Below are 20,560 nucleotides of genomic sequence, written 5' to 3'. Positions count from 1 at the left end.
AGCCACATAGGAAACTGTCTGCAAGCTAAGGAATACCTACGTGTGTCAGCAAAGGGCCCTTCCCTAGAGGCATGCTCTGATGTAGACTTCTAATAACCAAAACTGAGACAAATAGGTCCCTTTAAAGGCTATATTTTTGTTATGACACCATGAGATGACAAGAACATTAGAAAACCTAAACATTCACTGCCATCAAGTCATTGCTAACTCACAGCAACTTCCTGAGTTTCCGAAAGGGGGACTTTTACTGGAGCAGAAAGCTCAGTCTTCCTCCTGTGGAGTTGCTGGTGGATTTGAACTGCCAACCATGTGGATCAAGCCCAAAGCAGAACTATACCACCAGAGTTCTGGTTATATATAAAGAATATTCAAGATCTGAGAGAATAATCATAAAGGAATATGTAGACTATGTAGAAACGAATGTTGAGATAATGCCTAGGCTGCCCAGAGGGCTTTAGAACTATCATTCCCCCAAAAGGAGTTAAAGAATCTGAAGCATTTTTGACAGCTAGGTTTATTAACTGCTATTAAAAAAAAAACACCACAAGAGGTCTAAAACAATAGTTATAAAAATCCCACTTCTCAAACTTCAAGATGGTTTTTCCCCATCCTACAAGGCAGCTTCTTGATAATGAACATAGAACCAATTTCACATATTGCCAGGTTTAGGGCCACAAAACACCTGTCTTTGTTAACAGTGATTTAATTGAATCAAGTACCAATATTGCGAAGATCTGTGTTCCTCCATTCTCCTTATGGTTCCCCAAATGTAATGCAGATCTCTAGACCAAAGAGGAAAAGTGACTTGAAGGTGTAATTTGACGGCAGGGTATATCCATTCTTCTGTCTAATGCATGATATGTGGCATCAAGGATGAATGTAGAACTAAAAGGGACTCTTGGTATTGCAGTGGGTTCTGGATTGGGCTGCTAACCAGGTCAGCTGTCTGGACCTTTCTACCCCCATCAAAATGTAGTCTTGGAAGCCCACAGGGGCAGCTCTGCTCCGTCCCAAAGGGTTACTGTAAGTGGGAATAGTTGATGACTGGAAGTTTTTCTTCTGCCTTTTCCTAACAATCAAAATTCTGAGACTAATAGGAACAAAATGATCAAATAAACCATTTCCCCAAACAATGAAGGAACTACTACTAGCATATAGATCAGCAATGACAGTGATGTCACGAGCTGAAAGATTAGGGGTGGAGGGGGATGCTCTCAGATAGATGTAGTCATGACTGTACAATTCCCCTTGATATGACTGAATAATTGAACTACTCAATTGTATGATATTAAATTATGTGCCAGTAAAACTGTTGAGGAAAAACAGAATTGCAATATTAAACAATAGACTAAATGAGAGGAAGTTTTGAGATTTTTATTTAAAAAACATTTATTTTTCAAATGGCCAACAAGCAGGTGATAAAAATACTTGGTCATTAGCAGATAGATAGATGCAAATCAAAATCATAATGAGGTACACATCAACATTAGCATCAAAAGAACAGAAAACGCAAGTGTTGGTGAAGACTGGAGAGACTGGGGCCTTCATGCATTGCTGGTGGGTGGGAACGTAAAATGGTGCCACCATTGAGAACAATTAGCAGCTCTTCAGAACACTGAACTTCACCATGTGGCCCAGCATTCCCAATCCCAGGTAAGAACACAGCCAGATGAGAAGGCAGAAACACAGACAGAAACCTGTACACCAATGTCCACCAGGAGACGAATGGAAACACAAACTACTGTGCACAGTGGTGTACAATGGACAGGCTACTGAACCGAGCCAAAAACCCCAAGTCCTGATGCACACTCCAACACGAGTGGGCCTTAAACATGTCACGCTGCCAACGGGCACACACCGTGCGACCTCTTACATGAAATAAACAAACACATGTTTTGCTTATTTAATGTAATAGTAATTTCCAGGGAAAGTGGGATGCAGAATAGGGAAAATCTTTTGTTAGTGGGCTGAATAGGGAAAATCTTTTTATTAATGGTGGTGGAAATATATTTGGAAAAGGAGAACAATTATCATTGCTAAATGCTGTTAACAGAATTACACATGTACAAATTGTATTTTTTGTGTATATTTTTACCAGTTTTACAAAAAAAGGTAGTTCTCTTCCATTTTTAAAACTCTAACCAGAATTTTAGAAATTTACTCCTTTAAGATTTCTTAAGGCTGTTCTGAAATTAATACCTGGTGATAAACTGAAAGCAATATGCCAACTCTTCACTAATCAGCCTAGTTAGGTTCCAAAGACATTATTTGAAAATGTGTGTTACAGGGAAACAGATGATGACTACATTATATAACTGCTAAATTGCACCATTGTGCAACTGCCAAAAGACTGAGCATCAAACCCAGTCGGGGTGGCACATAACCAGCATTACTCTGAACTTGCACTTCAGCACTCATTACTAGAGTCACATCATTAAGATGCAGCACAGAGCGATACATGTTTTACTACTGTCAAAATCTTAAATGTCAGATAACAAAGTCTTCAACGAACAGTAGGTGTGATGCTCTGAGTCATGTCCCTCACAGAAACTTTCTATCACACTTGCTACACCTGCTGGGTAAAATCGCAAACTCTGCCTAATGCTAAACCATGCTATGCCAACTCTTCCCATCTTAACCAGCTTTCATTTTATTCTCAAGTATTTACTCCATTGGACTCCACAAGCTGCTTCTTGTAATACATGGAGGCACTTAAGAAAATACAACAAATGTACAATGTCGGAGTGATAGAAATACTAATAGTTAAAAACTGTCCTAAAGAATACTTTATTAAAAAAAGAATATTTTATAAAGCACAAAGATGACCTTGGAAGATAGTGATTTTAAATGCCCAATTAATATGCTTCCAAAACCCAACCAAATAAAAAGACAACCACACCAAGTCTAAATGACAACACTTTATTGCAGCATCGGCAAAGGTCAGATTTCTGAAGCTGGTGAAGATCGGGCAGCATTTCCATGTGAAATGTTACAACTTTACAAATTTTGTTTCTCATTTAATTCTACATGCAGAAACTGAAACGTGGTAAAAGAAAAAAATGCAAAATAGCTAGAAAAAAAGATGTAATCAAGTTGTAGCATACAGATGTGCTTGTTAACTAAATTTACTATGCCTTATCAGAAAGCAAACGAAAGACAACTATTCTATAAATTAACAGATTGTCAGAAACAGACTAAGAACCCTCGTTTCTATTTAGTGGGGAGAGGGGTGGGACAAAACAAAAAACAAAACAAAATAAAAGCTCTACTTGTTTCCATACTTTGTTTAGAGACAGAGGCTGTATGCCCATGAAGGTCAAACAAAATATTCTGATCCACTTCTTCCTGTCCTTCGTTCATTTTCTGTGACATGCTGACTGGCACATTTGTTTTCAATGATACTTACAATGGGCTCAACCAGATCCCTGTTCTTAGGCTGGTGTCAGACTTTTCTAGGCCATCTGAATTACTGCTCCTCGCATACCAACCGTCTTCACAGTTTCCTTTACCCTGATAGGCAATTCTACATTACTGACTCTGATGGATAAAGCGGATTTTTCTCCCTCATCCCTTGTTCCTCTTGAAACACATTCTTAAAACAAAAACCTTCCTGGTGGAATAGCTGGTATTTGGATATCTTTCATCACTTTGTTGTCCTGCATGTAAGTTTGAACTAGAAGATTTTACTGCTTGCTCTATATTTTTCTACTGTAGTCCTGGAGCCCCCAAGTGTATCTTCTTCCAACATGGGATGTTCAATTCAGAGACACTGTAACTCAAGTCAAGTTTAAACTCAGGTTCATTTCCCCCAAACCATTACCATTACAACCTTTTCTTCTCCGATGCGCTCATCTCATTGACAGCTCTTCTTAGTGTAACTGCTCAGTAGGTAAGGGAACCATCTCGTTTCTTGACTTCCATTCTCAAGAGAAGATTAACCCTCACGTGGTTTCCATTACAAAAGGCCTTTTACGCCATATCTGGACGCGTCGGCTTGTTCCGGTGTGGGCAGAGGCTGCTGTTTCTGCCTCATGGCCCCAGCCTGTCCCAGGTTTAGATTCGCAACTCTCTAGACCGACATGCTGAGATGTGTCCACTGCTCTCATTCAATTGCTGGAGGACTCCACTATCCACAACATCAGATACAGGACCTAATGAAATGACACGTGCTGCTGGATCAACGTCTCCTGAAGGCACAAACAGGCAAGAGTTAACCGCTGCAGGACCAACCCCTGGCAAGAAAATGCTCGTAAAATAAACCGACCGCTGTCCAGTGACTTCTCCAAACAAATGGCTGCTCTTTTACAAGCACAGCATACCCTCCCTGTACCGGACACGACAGAATCACAGCAAATACTGCAAGACCGATTCTGACAGTGAAGAGAAAGGGTAGACAGAACCACAGCAGATACTGCAAGACCGATTCTGACAGTGAAGAGGAAGGGTAGACAGAACCACAGCAGAGAGTACTACAAAAACAATCCGACAGGAAAGAGAAACGGTGGCCCCTGGATCTACGCTAAAACTTCTGAGGCATTAAGGATTCATGGTTTCTTTCCTTGTCGGAGGGCAAATTTCATTAGCAAGAAAGTCTCAAAGAACAAAATATAAACATAGAAAAGTACAATTATATCTATGACTGAACAGAATAGGGAAAAAAAGGTCACCGGCACAAGCATTCTTGGAAAGAAAGCTACAAGAAATCTCCCCTGAGGTCAAGGCAAAACAATTGTCTGAATTACAATCCTCTAAATAAATGCAACCAATGAGAGGAAAACATGATCGTTGGTAATACAACATGACTCTATCATTCGTGACAGTATGTGGCCCTGGACTTAAAAGCAAGCAGTCATTCTGAGAGATTAAAAATTTTAAAAGACCAAAAAGTAAGTACCATATGCTCTTCTAGGAGGGGCTAATTTATAACGAATTACCATTCATTCAACCTTCTTTCTAATAAGGATACAAGAGATTACGGAATAAAAAAACGCTGGGTTTCAAAGGGTCTGTAATGTCTCTCTTTGCAACTCAACGTGTGATGTGCAATGGTTCTCGCATCATCCAGCCACCTCGTAGAAATACATCAGAGACTGCATTTTAGTAAGTCTAAAATGATTAGCAGGCATCCTAAATCTAAGGAGTACTGAGTCATAGAGGTAGATGAATTTATAGCAAAATGTAAATCTAATTTGAACTAACACTTACCAGAGATGCTAAATTTCTAGTATGGAAACCTATTCTGTAGAATAGTTTACCTAGATAATAGTTTGATGGGAACGCCGTGATTTTAACTCATTCTAAGCAAACACTTCTATTTCATTATAGTTCATTAGACCATAATCACCCAATGAGAAGCACTTTTTCAAAGATTCTATGATTAGAAAACCTTATTTCAAGGATCACTAATAAGAAAGTATTTTTAAAAACTAGTAATATTTGAAAGTGCATTAAAACCCACAGGGGAGCAGAATCTTAAGCTGTATCAATAAGCAACTTATAAATAAATTTCACTCAACCTTCAAGTACGGTTTCCTGAAAGGTACCTGACAAATTCACTGCCCCAGAAGTAACAAGGAGGCAGAAAGGAGCCAGACCACCAGGAGCCTCCACTGCATCAGCCACGTCCTTCCAGAAGAACTACACTCAAAACTGCACTGGTAAAAGTGGCAGAGCCTGCGGTAGTGCAAAAGGCTCACACACCAGTGTTCCAAGCTGAACTGCTCTACGATTTTCCCGCACACCTACGTCTTAGGGCACTGGCGTTTAAACCACACGCAGTCGCTGAGTTTATCCCACGCATGGAGCCCCAGGTGCACCGACCAGAACGCAATGCCTGTCTTCCGAGGTGCCTCAGGGTGGGCCTGAACTGTCAACCTTTTGGCTTTTAGTGCAATGCCTAACTCCGAGTGCCACTCAGGGCTCCTCTAAAATTGATAGTGTCATTCTTAAAATTGATAAACAAACGAGGGCCTTCCCTCTCTCGTGATAATTTCAAAGAGAGATTTAAAGCATGAAGGAGACTTGCTGAAGAATTGCACCTCTCACAAGACCTGCAAATCTAGAGGGAAGAGCTAGGGAGCAGATGTCAAGAGAGCAGAACTTAAAACACTTATTGAATGACTACATACAGATTTTCAAAAGGCCCTTTGCCCATTCAACAAACATCTACTGAACATCTACTATATGCCAGCCACAAAGAGCTATCAAGAAAGTAAAGTGGAAAACAAGACAGTCTCTGCTCTTACAGAATCTTGTGGGGTTAAAAGCAAGCTAACAGGTAATTAAGTAGGAAGGGCAGTGAGTCACGGCAGTACTATGTCAGACTTTAGACTAGGAAGGTGAGACCGGAAGGTGAGCAGGGTTACACGAGGGAAAAGCAGGCGTGCGCCACAAAGAAAGAGCTGCAAAAGAACATGGTTAGAAGTAAAAGGCCCCTCTGTCTGGAGGTCGGAGAAGAAACAGCAAGAGATGACGTCAGTAGGGCCTTGCTAACCCACTCAAGGTGTTTTGACTCCATCCAACCAGCCACACAGAGCTACTGATGGGTTTCAATCGGAAAAGCACTCATAATCAGTGAGGAGATAGGCATTTTAGAATGATCCCTGAAAGTATAGCTGATAGAACAAATCAGAAGGGGTTGAAATTAGATGACAGTCAATCACGAGGGTGACTGGTGGCTGTAATCCAAATGAGAGAAGACAGGTGTCTTATCTAGGGTCTGAGCAGTGGGAGTGGACTAAAATGGATACATGTCAGAGACATTTAGTGGTAGAATGGAGTGATTCTGGTGATGAATTAGCTATGGGAACTGAGAGAGAAAGAGGAGTAAAAATAAAGCATCCTTTTCTAGTTTGGACAACTAGTAGGCAATGTTTCCACTGAATCAGCTAGACAAGTGCAGAGGAGGAAAATGGGAGCTGGGGAACACAGAAGGTTTACATTTCTAAGACTTCTAGGTCCTGATCAAGAAGGCAGCTAGACAGTGAAGGCTGGGCTGGAGACGCAGAGAGCAATGGGGCCATGGGAGAAATATATGATGGTAGCGAGCGTCTACAACTGACCCTGAGGAACACTAATATTATTAGGTAAAACAAAGTGCGCAAAAGAGACAAGGAGCCACATGTGACCTCCTCCCTGGGAGACGGACGGCAGAGAAGGGGGGAAGGGAGACTCCGGATGGGGCAAGATACGACAAAACAACGATCTGTGGATTATCAAGGGCTCATGAGGGAGGGGGCAGCGGGGAGGGAGGGAAAAAAAAAAGAGGACCTGACGCAGACGGCTTAAGTGGAGAGCAAATGCTTTGAGAGTGATTAGGGCAAAGAATGTACGGATGTGCTTTATACAATTGATGTATGTATATGTGTGGATTGTGATAAGAGTTGTATGAGCCCCTAATAAAATGTTAAAAAAAAAAAAGAGGTAAGGAGTCAAAAGTAGAAGAGGAAAATCAAGAAGATACAGTGTCACAGACAATGGAAGACATTTGAAATACTCTTCAATGATAAATAGAAAAGTCCACAATGGTAAGTGCTGCAGGACAGAGCCCACAAAGACTACTGCATAAAGCAATGGGGAGGCAGCTGGGGACCCTGGACAAGGCAGCTTCAGTGAAATAGCAGCAGGGGTTGATACCCAAACATTTACCAATTAGGAAGATACTTTACTCATAATATCTCAATTCAAAAGTGGTTTGGTATTCATAAAAACAATAGTATTCAGAGACGTTCAGCTGCAATATGGAAGAAACAACGGCAAACATCACGAGACAAATACTGTAGTAGTTTTGATCTCTGGTGACCAGACTAAAAGAAAGGGGCCCGGCAAGAACGCCATGAGACAGATTTGAAGCCACTCTAAGAAAGTGCAAAGCAGGAGACCGACAGTTTCCATTGCCTGCTAACCCCGTTTCTATATTCTATTAGCAATAAAAGTAGGTTTATAAAAAGGGCTTAAAAGAGGTTTGGATAATTATAACCTCATACACTTGATTATGCCTTAATTCAATAGGTTTGTACATTATTTCTAACTTCGATTAGCAAAAAAACCTACAATCAAGAGATGTTAAAGAACAGATTGTTGTGAGAAATGTATTTTTTTAAACAGCAATTTCATTCCTTAGCCAAGAGCATACAGTTCAACAAAGAAGACATTTTTGGGAACCACAAGTATATTCGGTGAGTAAAATGATACTCTAACATGTCCATTTCCCCTAAACCAGCCTCAGCAATTAATAGTCCCTCATACTCTCTTCTATGCAGTCCCAAAAACGCAGTAACATCCTGAGGCTGTTGAATAATCTGAGTCTATACGCAAACACTCAAGTGAAGTCTGAGGAGCAGAAGCCAATGGCAATTGTTATTGTAACCCTACCACAAGATAAAGTCAATGAAATTGATGGTACGAATCTTCAACTCAGGTCCCAACAAACATAAGATAATTGTTTTCCTTGACAAAATGAGGATCGCAAGGAACATTTTAACTGTGAAATTCATTACTGAATTTAATAATTTCACATTAAACAATTCAAAACTAATTTTAAGAACTGGCATGGATCCCATGGGGGAAATTCTAAAATTTAAAATACAAGCAAACAAAACACAAAATAAACGCTATCTGCATCTGAAAGTCTACCATAAAGTTTATCGAGTTTTGTAAAGAGAAAGATAAATATTAACCCAAGAAATCCTAATAAAACCTATAATTTCTCTCAAAATAATCTATAACTAGTCTTCTTTATAAATTCAAAAGATAATTAAGCCATCTGAGAAGAGACTAAAACCCAGGATCTATATGGCTGAAACCAACATCTTCTTAAATAAATCAGCCAGTTTTCCTCTGGTCCAAGTATTTTCAATTCGTAGTCTTTTCTATTTTGTTACTGGTTAGGCCTGGTCTATATGTTTAAGTACATCTAGAATTCTCTAAATTATTCAAATGGAAGCCAAGAAAAACAAACAGTGAAGGAAGAATTAGATGAAGATTGGCATCTTACCTCCCACCAGTCTTAAAGATTAGATCTGCATTAGGTGCTCCCTTTGGATGTTGGTAACGAGGCCTTCGCTCACGATTGGTGTTTGCTGGAGCTGGGCGCTGTGCTAGGGACTGCAGCATTTCTGTAATTAGGGAAAAAGGAGGGGGGGGGTGATTTAATACTTCTAAATGTATTATTCTATGAAGCAAATAAGACACCAGGGAGATCACACTTATTAGCTCCATTAACTGACTGAATTAAAAAAAACACGAAATTTTAAAGTACTCAGAGAACATGTCAAGAGATGAGATTCTTTTATTGTCTTATGTTCACCTTTATTGGCAATTTGTTGACTCTGTATGCGGCTTAGGAAGCAGGAAGAATGGCCCAGGAGGCACAATAACTAACCGCAGTGCATTTGAGGTTCAGTAATATTGGTTCAAACCCCAGCGCCACCATTATTAGCGATGAGATTTCTGGTTCAGTTTCCTAACATGTGAAATGGAAATACTAGATTCCATTAATTAATAACAGAATTACAGAGTTGTAAAGATTGAATGATCTGGAAATAGGTACGAGACAAAATAGTGTTTGACTCATAGTAGCTATTTGAGTATTCCCTAAAACCTCCAAATCCATGGCCATCATCAAGTCAATTCCGACTCATGTGACTTCCTGAGGGTAGAACTGCCCCTTGTGGGTTCCTGGCACTGTAACTCTTCATGGAAGTAGAAAGCTTCATCTTTATCTTACAGAGTAGCTGGTGATTTCAAGCTGCTAACCGCGGTTAGTAGCCCAACATGCAACCCAGGGTTCTAATGAATGCTACATATTATTATTAAGCAATCTGAAATACTCATCTGTACATTTTCTTGCATGAACAAAAGCATGCTAGCTCAGTAGAGTGCTACATAAATAACAATGCCCAAAGGCTGGCTATGAGGAGGCCGTAGACTCTAGACATTAGGTGGAAACCAATCCATGACTGTGTGCATAAAACAAGAATCCTAATTTAAGTATGCAGCCAAATCTGAAGAAATGTTGAGTCTGAGACCAGGAGAGAAGCCAGGTACAGTGATTGATAAGCATGGACGCTAAGCAGTTCACCCCCACCAGCTGCAGTTCAGCCGAAGATAGGTTTCGGTAAAGAGTGACTGCCATGGTGCCTCTGGGGCAGTTCTACTCTGTCCTCTGGGGGGAAGGGGGGGCTCAGAATCAACTTGACAGCGTCATCTTTTGTGTGGAGACCAGTATCTCCAAATACATAACTGAAGCAATAAATACTTGTTGAATTAATTTGGCATGTACATGATACAATAAAGTGATTATTTTTTTCCTATGTCTAAACATGGCTAAAAATATGAAGTCTAAATGAATTATGGTATTAGCAGTTAAGAAAAAAGCCAAACACCCACTGCTGTTAAGTTCAAACAGTTGACCTTGTGGTTAGCAGCCCAATGTATAACTCCTACACCACCAGGGCTCCTTGGAGTGAGCAATAGATCAATATTATTATAATTACTATTCTTATTTTAATAAATGAGAGAAACATATAATGGGATCAAAAACCACTTCTCAGGTGAAATATAAACAAAGCATGACATAAAAAAAGAGGATAATAACTTTGACACTGTTTTCAAAACTCAGAAAGTTCCACTTTGCATCCCCTTACAGAATGGTCACAAGGAAGAGATGAGTCATTCAGGGTGCAGTATAGCGCTGATGAAACTTACAACTTTCCTCTAGTTCTGTAATGTTTCCTGCCCCCCACTATCATGACCCTAATTCTACCTTACAAATCTGGCTAGACGAGAGCATGTACATGGGTACAGACAGATATGAGCTGGTAAGACAGGGAATCTAGGACAGATAAACCCCTCAGGACCAATAATGAGAGTAGTGATACTAGGGGGATAGACAAGAGAAAGTGGGTGAAGGAAGATATCGGTCAGTAGAAAACATGAAGAAATAATAATAATTTAGAAATTATCAAGGGTTCAAGAGGGAGGGAGGGAGGGAGGGTGGGAAAGGGAGGGGGAGAAATTTGCTGATACCAAGGGCTCAAGTGAAAAGAAAATGTTATGTACAAATGTGATTGATACAATAGATGTATGTATGGATTGTGATAAGAGCTGCATAAGCCCCCAATATGATTTAAAATTTAGAAAGTTCCATTTTGTCCTATACATTCATTTTATACCTTGATAATCTTCTTGTTCTTGCCGTTCATTGATATCTAGTGTGAGCTTTTTCATTCTCATCCTTTCTTCTTGTTCTGCCTGTTGCTGGTTCCAATGATTTGCAGCAAGTTGAGAAGACATGGGTACATTAAGGATCTTAAACTAAGAAGAAAAAAAGGAAATCACAAATAACTTGAGAAAATGGGGGGTGGAGGTGGTAGGTTTCAAATAAAGAGCAAGTAGAACACAATGAATTTGTAAAGTACAATCTATTTGGAAGAACATATCTAACAACCCAAACCATCTCACCACCATCAATTCGATTCTGATTCACAAAAGCAAACTCCAAATTCACTGCCATCAACCCTATAGGACAGAGCAGACTTGCCCTGTGAGTTTCTAAGACTGTAACTCTTTAAAGGAATAGAAACCCCTGCCTTTTTCCTGAGATGTGAGCCATTCACCACATCACCACTCCATTACCAGGGCTCCCAAGTCTCACTTATAGCCACTTTCTAGAGGACTCCCAAGACCATACACTTTACAGAAGCAGAGAGCTTCAGCTTTCTCCTGTGGAACGGCTTATGGTTTTGAACCACCAACCATTTGGTTAGCAGCCCAACACAGCAGCATCAGGACTCCTTTATCTAACAACAATGAAATAATCCTTTATACTGTACATGATGTCCTTTCTTAGAGCAATACAGAAAGACTTTTAGACTGCAACCTGAAATCTCCACCCTTTTCATTTCTTTCCTCTGGAACCCCTTCTTCCCACCTGAACTATACGTGGAACAAATCTAAGTCCATCTTCCAGATACATAGCCCTTCACATTCCAGAAGGTAGCTGTGATACTGGAAAAAAGAACCACAAACTCAGCAACTTCAGCAGCAGAGAGGGAAGCGTCTTCATCGTGGAATGCGTCTGTTTCCAGCAGGCTGTCCCTACCTCAGGGCGCACGTGGGGAAGCAAACTGTTGCTCTCCTCGGTGGTCTAGTTGGCTCCAGCTCATGGAGGCGGCAGTGTGCAGAGCAGAGCAGAGCAGACTGCTCCATGGGGTTTGCCAGGCTTTAGGAAGCAGAGCACCGGCCTGTCGACCAAGGTGCTCCTGGGTGCGACCTAGTCATTACTCTTTCAGCTAGTAGTCAAGTGCTCAGCCTTTTGTGTCACCTAGTGACTCCAAATTGTAAACTATGTAATTAAGTAAAAAATGGACGTCTTAAAATGCGAATTTTCCTTGTTGTGTGATAACTTGTCCGTGTCACATAAGAGGTCTTTATTCATCTGGATACCTGACGTGGAAATGAAAGACTTGGAAGCCGTCCTAAGGATTCCAGAAATTTCTCTGCTAGATCTGTACCCACCGATTGCTTGCACTCAAACTACTGGTAAAGCTTAACACTGAATGAGTATTCTAATTCACAGGAGTCTGATTTGACTCTTGATTCTCTGTCATTATCTCAGAGAGAGACTGTCCGTTCAGGCTTCAACACTAAATGTCAACATCCCACTACTAAATACACCAAGCCACACAAATTACAGTGGACAATAGTAAGCGTACAGTGGACAATAGTAAGCGTGAGTGTGAAACTATCTACAAACTTACGTAATCATATCTCTTATGTGCCACTGATAATTAAATCTCACTTATAGCAAAAATAAAAAAACAGCTAAGGTATTCCACTTAGCGACAACAGCCTAGTAGCCCAATGAACTTATTACTAACTTTTAGTGATCAGTACTAACTCCTTAAACTCTTTCTAGTCTAAGATCTCAAGACGATCCTGAAAAACAAACACAACCACTTCTTCGAGGTATGAATGACAAGTAATAAATCGTATTTATTTGAAATATGTAATTTGATGATCTTGACAGTTCTATACATTTAAGAAATCCTGATCACAATAAAAATAAACACATCTGTCAGGCAAGCAGTAATATGTCTTGTCACTACTGATTAGTGTGTAGCTTCTTAAAAAATTATAGAATTTGAACAACGCGTACTCTCTTTTACCAGGGTATCTTTGTTAGCATTAGGGTTTTAAATGAACCCGTGTTGTTGCGTGGACTGTGATTTGTTCCTCTTACTGAAGGGTGCACAGTAGTGCATTACACAGCTACACCCCAATTTGTTAATACACTTACTTGCTGATGTCATTTGGGTTGTTAGCTTTTGGTTCTTTTTTTTTAAAATCATTTTATTGAGGGAGCTTTTAGTTCTTAAAAATGCAATTAATTGTAAATCCCAGGAAAAATCTTTATGTAGTTAATGCTTTCTTTTCTTTCCTTTTATATTAAAAATGCTAGAAGCAGAATAGTTGGCATCTGTCTTAGTTTTTAAGAAACTGTCCAACTGAAAGAGATTTATAACAAATAACCAGAAAATTGAAACTCCTAATTACTTCAATATATGCCCTTATGCCCAGTTATCTGGATAGACTTAACCCAACTGTTTTTATTTCCACTAACAAACCATCAGAAATAAAGTTTTTAATAAAGATAATTATATCTTCCTATAATAATCTTGTTATTGATTTTTAAAAACTTAGGAAACAATACAAAAAAAGTAGGTAAGAAAAAGTCAACTCAAATGATTTTTTTTGCCAGACCTTATAGATGCCTCTAGTATCTGAAACGAAAGTCTCATAATTAATTCACTTTTCCTAAACAAGTGTTGTGATAAAATGGAAATCAATATGCAATAAAATTCTTTATTGTAAGCATTATTCAAGTGGGAAGCATTTATTGCACCTGTTTTTCCAAATCCAGGTGCTGTGAACTACTGATAGAAAGCGTGGCAACAATTAAGCTTTTGAGAAAAAACAACTATCAGAATGATTTCCAGAATGAGGATTTGAAACAAGGCTATTTTCCAACCTTCCCTTAGTAGAATAATAGCAAAATGTGGTTGGCAGCTATTTAATAAGTACAGATAGGCTAAGTAAAATTTAATTTCCCTAATTGATAAAATATTGATGTTATCGTCTTTCCATGTTTCTAATTTAACCCGGGCTTCTAAGTATTTATAAGCAAGCAGGCTGGGAAAGTACTACAAAGGGTAGAGAAGATGTAGTTTTAATGACATTCTTCCTACGGACGCTGATTAAAGAATTACAGCATTTTTAAGAACATGCAATGTGCCTGCATCTAAACATTAGTCCCACACTTACAAACCATAACCCTTGAGGAGTGCTTTAATCATCATGTGTCCTAAGTTTTCTCGTATCTAAATTGGGGACAATAAAAGAACCTAATGTGTAAAAAGCAAAGTAGTCACTTTGACAACTAATTGTCTTCCATGCATATGAAAGTTGGACAGTGAAAAAAAAGAGAATTGATCTGTGGTGTTGACACAGAATATAGGACATATTCTGGTCTGCCAGAAAAATGAACAAACTTATACTAGAAGAAATACAATCAGAATGCTTCTTAAAAGGAAGGATGGCAAGATTTCAGCTCACTAATTTTGGACATGTCACAGGAAAGACCAGTTGCTAAAAAAGGCTATCATGTTAGTAAAACAGAGTAATGCTTTCCACAGTAGATGCCACCCCTGGAAGGTGCTGCGATGGTCGGATGGTTTGGCGGGTGGCGGTGCTGCAAAAGCAGAGAACTACATTTACTTGACCCTGCATAATGGGCTTCACATACAGTAACATCCAGTTTGTTATATATACAAGGGGTAGCATGGAAAAGCCCGCTTTCTGTTTCATTCCTATTTCCATGAACTTCCTGAAGCTCCTTCGCATATGCTTACCATGAGTCAGAGCTGACTCAATAGCCAACAAACCTTTATAGGGTTGTTGATAAACTTACTTGGAAAAAATTAATGGAATTACTTTATTATTTTAAAACCTCTATACAGATAGGTATCTGGGTAAGGCTGATTATTTCCTTGGTGAAATACATATTATCTATTGGGCTCTGATAACAGCTACATTTTAAACCATTCGCTGTTCCTGCTGTCAAGTAAGATGCTTTAGCTGAGATAGCAGGGGTAAAGAAAGATGAAAGTCTGAGTTTCTAAATATAAATGACGCACCCAAACATTACAATGTTACTCTATCAGCTGGCTGGTTTACCTGACAATAGCTTTACCACCTGTCTTAAAACTTTCATAAGTATATTCAAATACAAAGAGGAGTGACATATTACTATTTTACAAAATGCTCAAAGAACTCAGCCTCGTAAGAAGTGTAGGCAATTTCTCCTAACAGCACAAATTAGAGGTTGCCTTTGGTAAGATGCTTTTTGTTTATCTGCCAAACCATTAAGCACTCAGATATGAAACCGCGAGGCCATTATGACTTTCCTGGTGATAACATTTGAAATTTCCTTCAGAATTCAGTAGTCGTGAGGCTAATGATGGTGGTAATGATCATACTAATGAAACAGTATAAAACATCATAAAGGAAATGTCATAATATACTATAATATATTAAAAGATTGGCTTTCTTTTCATATACAAGTTTAGAATTTCTTAAGTGTTGGAAAGAAAAGAAGCAGAAATAAAAGATACACAAAAATACATTTTATGACCTCTGAGACACATTTTACCAAAGGTAAAGGTCCCAAGTACTATGTGTTTAAAAAGAAGACACGGCAATAAATCCAGCTCACGCTCAAGACCAACAGTGTTACCCTGGTCAGCTGCTAAGATACTATCAGAAGTAGTTAAAGTCACTGAATTAGAGTTCCTGAAACAAGCTAACCGCAACAAAGGTTAAATTAGGTTGTGCTTTATTGTTACTCTTTAACCTTTGCTGGGTGTGTGTGTATGTGTGTAGGGGGGTACTTCAAAAGTTCATTAAAAAGTCATTATCTTTTGATTCCATTTTCCCACAAACTTTTTGATGTCCCCTCAAAAATAAAAACCCAAGTTGTGAAAGATAATTTTTAGTTAATGCAGGCAAAACATACATAAAAACTAATCACGAATCCTCAAAAATATTAGCTGCAAAACAGGTTGTTCAAAAGTACTGTGCCTTTATTGAAAATAAGAAAGCTCTATTTAAAAATTATGCAATAAGTCTATAACATTAGATTTTGCTTGTACATGATCACTAGATTTTCTGTTATTTCAATTTGTAAAAATTTAAATCTAGAAGGAAAGAAATTAACCAATTGGTTTTTTAATCTTTCCAACTACTCCCTTTTCCTAACGACTGCAGGAGAAAGCTATTTGTGAGCAAAGATTTAGTGTACAAAGAGATCTTTCATTTCAGAATTTCCCCCCCCCCCATTTCAGAATTAAGTAGTCTTAATAAGGCAACACATTTCTAGAAAAACTGTTACACCATAAGGGCCAACTCCCAAAATCCAAACAGAGAAAAAAAAATCAGAACAAAACACACTTTCTTTTTCAGACCACAAAATACCAGTGTTTCTTCAAATGATGTTCCTAACATTAAAAATCTTCTAAAATTCCAAATATGGTTTACATGAGTTTAAAGTTTTACTTTATGAGCCAAGAACTCTCATTTCATATCTACTAATACTTTAAAAGTTCAAAAGAAAGTATTCCTTTAAAAATTAAACTAATTTAGCATTTTAATAAGGATTTCACCTTTATTTGTGTAAAGCTGTATGAAATATATAAAACTTTGTATAAACTCCTCTAAGACACACAGAATGTCATTTATTAACCTTGAGCAAAAATATTTCTTCTAAAATATAAACATATAAATAGTTTAATTATTAGCCCATGCAATTTAGAATTGGGAACTTCTTGACCGAATTGTTTTTTCAAATCACAAAAACTTTGCAACAGTAAGTTTTATTTATCTAAATGTCCTTTAAGTCTTAAACTGAGTGTACAAGATAACCCATATAAGACCAGTCTCCATGCATAAGAGCAGACTACTAACTGCCTGGAAAAGGGTCACAGTAGAAGGGTTTGGATAGACTGGGAGAAAAATTTGGAACGAAGCTCGAAATCCTGAGACCAGGCTTCCTAACAGGGCAGAGAGTGGTAGAAGCCCTTACTCCAGAACTGAACCCACCTCATTAGAAAACGCAACCCTTTAAGGTAAAAAAGAGCAGCATTTCCCCGAGGACAAACGACCTAAGTTTAGAAAAGACGGGGGGGGGGGGGGGGGGGGGGGTGGTGTTGGAGAGGAAGTGGGATAAGTAATGGTACACTGAGTGGATTGCAATGAAGGCGATGAAACAAAGTTTGCATTGTGTTGAATGTCAACTGATGATTTGCTCTCAGCTTTATCAGGTGAGAGCAATAAAAAGTATTTTAAAAAGAACTATGCTAAAGGCAATCTAGTACTGTGCAGGGACCGGAATCAAGACCTAGCTCGAGTTGTTTATGCATAGTACTTTATAAAGAAAAAGATGTCATATCATTACTGTGTATGTGCACATGCGTGCCTTAAAATGCCGGCGCTTACTTGCCTTTGAAAATGTCTTTAGTAAGGCACGCAGGAAAAGTCAAGAAGATTGTAAAAGGATAAGCGACTATAGGAGACCTTAAATGAAAGGCTGCAGGTTGAACCCACCAGAAGTGCCTTTGAAGACAGGCCTCACAAGCCTGAGGGGTCACCAGGACTCAGAATCGATTCTAAGGCAAAAAACAAAAATGTATCTATATCTCCATATGAATGAAAAGGTTTAAATGTCCTTTTCATAAAAAAAAAGAATCTACGTTGTGGAAGTCAGATGGATAGAACCTTAGGGTTGCAAATAATTAAACTTGTTGAGAAAAACCTGGCCATCTACTTCTGAAAGGATTACACTCTATTTGGCAATTCTCCTGTCACAGTGGATCACTTTTCATAAAAATCAACTCATTGGCACCAACAGCTATCTGAATAAATAAATACATCTCCACCAAACTGAAACGGAACACTTTTAAAAGTCTCCAATTTTATGCCTTGTACAACAAGAGATCATCTGAACCTACAAAACCAGTTACAGGGCCCTGGCGAGACAATGGGCTATGTACCAGACTGCTAACCACAAGGTCAGTGGTTTTGAACCTACCAGGTACTAAGATGAGCTGTTCTGCTTCTGCACATTTACAGTCTCAGAGACCCACTGGGGGTGGGGGGATGGGGGGAGGTCCTATAGGGTTGCTCTGAGTTTGGTTTGGTATGAAATGGTTAACACACTTGATCACAATCATGTGTGACCGACCCTTCAGCTGTGTTTCTTACCTGCTGTTTATTTCCTTTTCTTGTTAACATGACAAACGGCATCGTGTCTGCAGACTCGGCTTCGCCTTCCCCCCCACCAAGTGGTGGCCCTTTCCTCAGTTGGCTTTTGAGATGCAACGGAATAGCGACATCAAGTTGGTGTACTTTAACAGATTCGCCACTTCGTTGCTTAAAGACAGAAATTTAAAATGATACAAACACTCTCAGACGCATGTACATAAAAACTGCAAGCGACTTGACTCACTCAGTGTTGTTTCTTAAAATACAATAATCACGACAATCACACAGATGAAACCAGTTACTTCTCTGCACAGTTAGAATCAACTCGCAGTGAGTTGATCTAAAACCAAGGTCCTGTTTATATGTAATGCAAGCCCCTCCCAAATACCCAGTACTTCCATTCTAGTAAATCTCAGCTCACCAACCCATCACGGGCATTTTCACTAGCCTGCATGCTCCTTTTTCATACTCAAAATCAGTGTAGGGCTTTCCTCAAAGTTACCCTAAAGTAACACAGCTGCCTGTTTACTGACTGAATTCTCCACAAGACTACTCAAGCTCACCATTCAGTTCCCTATTGCCAGTGTTCTCAAGCAGTGCTTGCTTCAAACACACCAGGTACTCGGCAAATATTCGAGAACGGATGAAACCTATTATGTTCAGATCATTTCTGGTTGAACTTATTATAACAATGACTTAACAAATAATTAAATAAACCTTCCTCAAGACTTACTTGTAGGTTTGGATACAGTAATAATAAAAGATTTAGTGTATAATCAAGGAGCCCACAAACTTGTTAGGATATATGCAGGTAAATATACACTTATGAGGGGGTTTCAAAAAGTTCGTAGGAAAATGGAATGAAGTTTTCCCAAATATTTTGAAGCTCCTTCATGTGTATGTGTTTATAAGACACTTGCAAATCAAGCAAAAATGGTAAAAAAAGGTCATATTCTGTTTTTCTTTCATAAATTTTAATGTCTTAGAATTTACTTAACATCTTCCCAAGTTTGTTAAGGTTTTTAGAGTTTTTACTTAAAATTTTCAAGGATTGAGTTAGATTACCCTGGTTTTTAAAAGTATTTTTAATTTCCTGATTACAATATTAATATTTTATCTTCATATTTAAATACAAAATTTCAAACTGTGCACAATTATCTCTCCAGGTATCTTCGTGAGTCCCACCCATGAAAGCAACCAATCTATGACCTTAATGCACACATAAAACAAGCAAGCACTCCTCCTCTTCTATATTAAACGTGCATGCTCTCTGTTCAAACCTTTTATCGTGGGCCTCTTTCTCTGAGTATGAGGGGGTTTCAAAAGCTCATGGAAAAATTCCACGACCTTTTAGTTCTATTTTTCCATGAGCTTTCTGACACTCTACCAGAACTGATCTAATTAATATCAAACCCACTACTATTGAGTCAAATCCAACTACTGACACCATAAGGACTTCCAATATAGTGATGCTTTATGGGAGCAGACTGCCTCATCTTTCTCCCAAGCAGCAACTGGTGGTTTAGAACTGCCAATCTTGCATGTAGTAGCTCAACACTTAACCACAGCACCCACGGACTCCTATTATATATGGATATGGTCTTATTTATTTGAAAAATTCCCTATTGATTGATACCTATGTCTCATTTTCTCTAGTAAAATATAATGTTACATTGCTGTTTATTTAACACACTTGAGAGACTTACTAAGGGTAAATTTTTAGATCAAATGGAAACATCATCCCACTGGCAACAGTGTCTGTCTCAATCTTAGTATTTTCTGGTCTTAGTAAAAAAGGCTCATTGTAATTTGCCTGTAGTTGATTATTAGTGAGCCTGATTTTGTCTATTTTATCTTTCGTTAAAAACAAACGGAAATTAGGTGGGTCATTCATCTTTGCTCACTCTCACCGGTAGCCTGTAATTTTTTTTGTGGATGTTATAACAAGCAAATTTATATTTTTATTCCAGAAGCCTCTTCAGATCTCTACACATTTCCATGTTAACGCCTCACAGGAGGCTCAGCTGAACACGGCCAAAGGCGAATACCTGCTTGCTCTTCATGCTTCCTCCCAGAATTGAGTGGCCCGTGCTAGAAAACCCACGTCCATCTTCTGACTTCCCCCACATTCCTATGTAACCAAGCACCGAATAAACCCAGCTCATTCTATCTTCTAGAATCTCAACTCCAGACTTCTTTCCACGTGCCCTGCCACTATCCTATGTCTACTACCTAACGTACT

General features: G+C 38.8%; 1 protein-coding gene across 3 annotated transcripts in view; it reads right to left on the bottom strand.

Annotated features, from left to right (window-relative positions):
- Positions 1-2,903: 2,903 nt before the first annotated feature.
- The window catches only part of UPF2 (UPF2 regulator of nonsense mediated mRNA decay), a 110,021-nt gene continuing 92,364 nt past the window's right edge, over positions 2,904-20,560 (bottom strand). For 2 of the 3 annotated variants that reach the window (XM_075552384.1, XM_075552385.1), the window contains exons 19-22: positions 18,319-18,486; positions 11,175-11,316; positions 8,996-9,116; positions 2,904-4,187 (exon numbers count right to left, since the gene is read on the bottom strand). In XM_075552384.1, coding sequence (XP_075408499.1) covers positions 4,178-4,187; positions 8,996-9,116; positions 11,175-11,316; positions 18,319-18,486 — 441 coding nt within the window. In that variant the 3' untranslated portion in view covers positions 2,904-4,177. Of the gene's footprint in view, positions 4,188-8,991; positions 9,117-11,174; positions 11,317-18,318; positions 18,487-20,560 lie in introns of those variants that run through there. The other variant, XM_075552386.1, reaches the window with a different exon arrangement.

The sequence above is a fragment of the Tenrec ecaudatus genome, chromosome 6 (genome assembly GCF_050624435.1).
Source record: "Tenrec ecaudatus isolate mTenEca1 chromosome 6, mTenEca1.hap1, whole genome shotgun sequence".
NCBI lineage: Eukaryota > Metazoa > Chordata > Mammalia > Afrosoricida > Tenrecidae > Tenrec > Tenrec ecaudatus.
The sequence above is the reverse complement of the archived record's forward strand: the minus strand, read 5'-3'. Positions and strand labels throughout refer to the sequence as shown.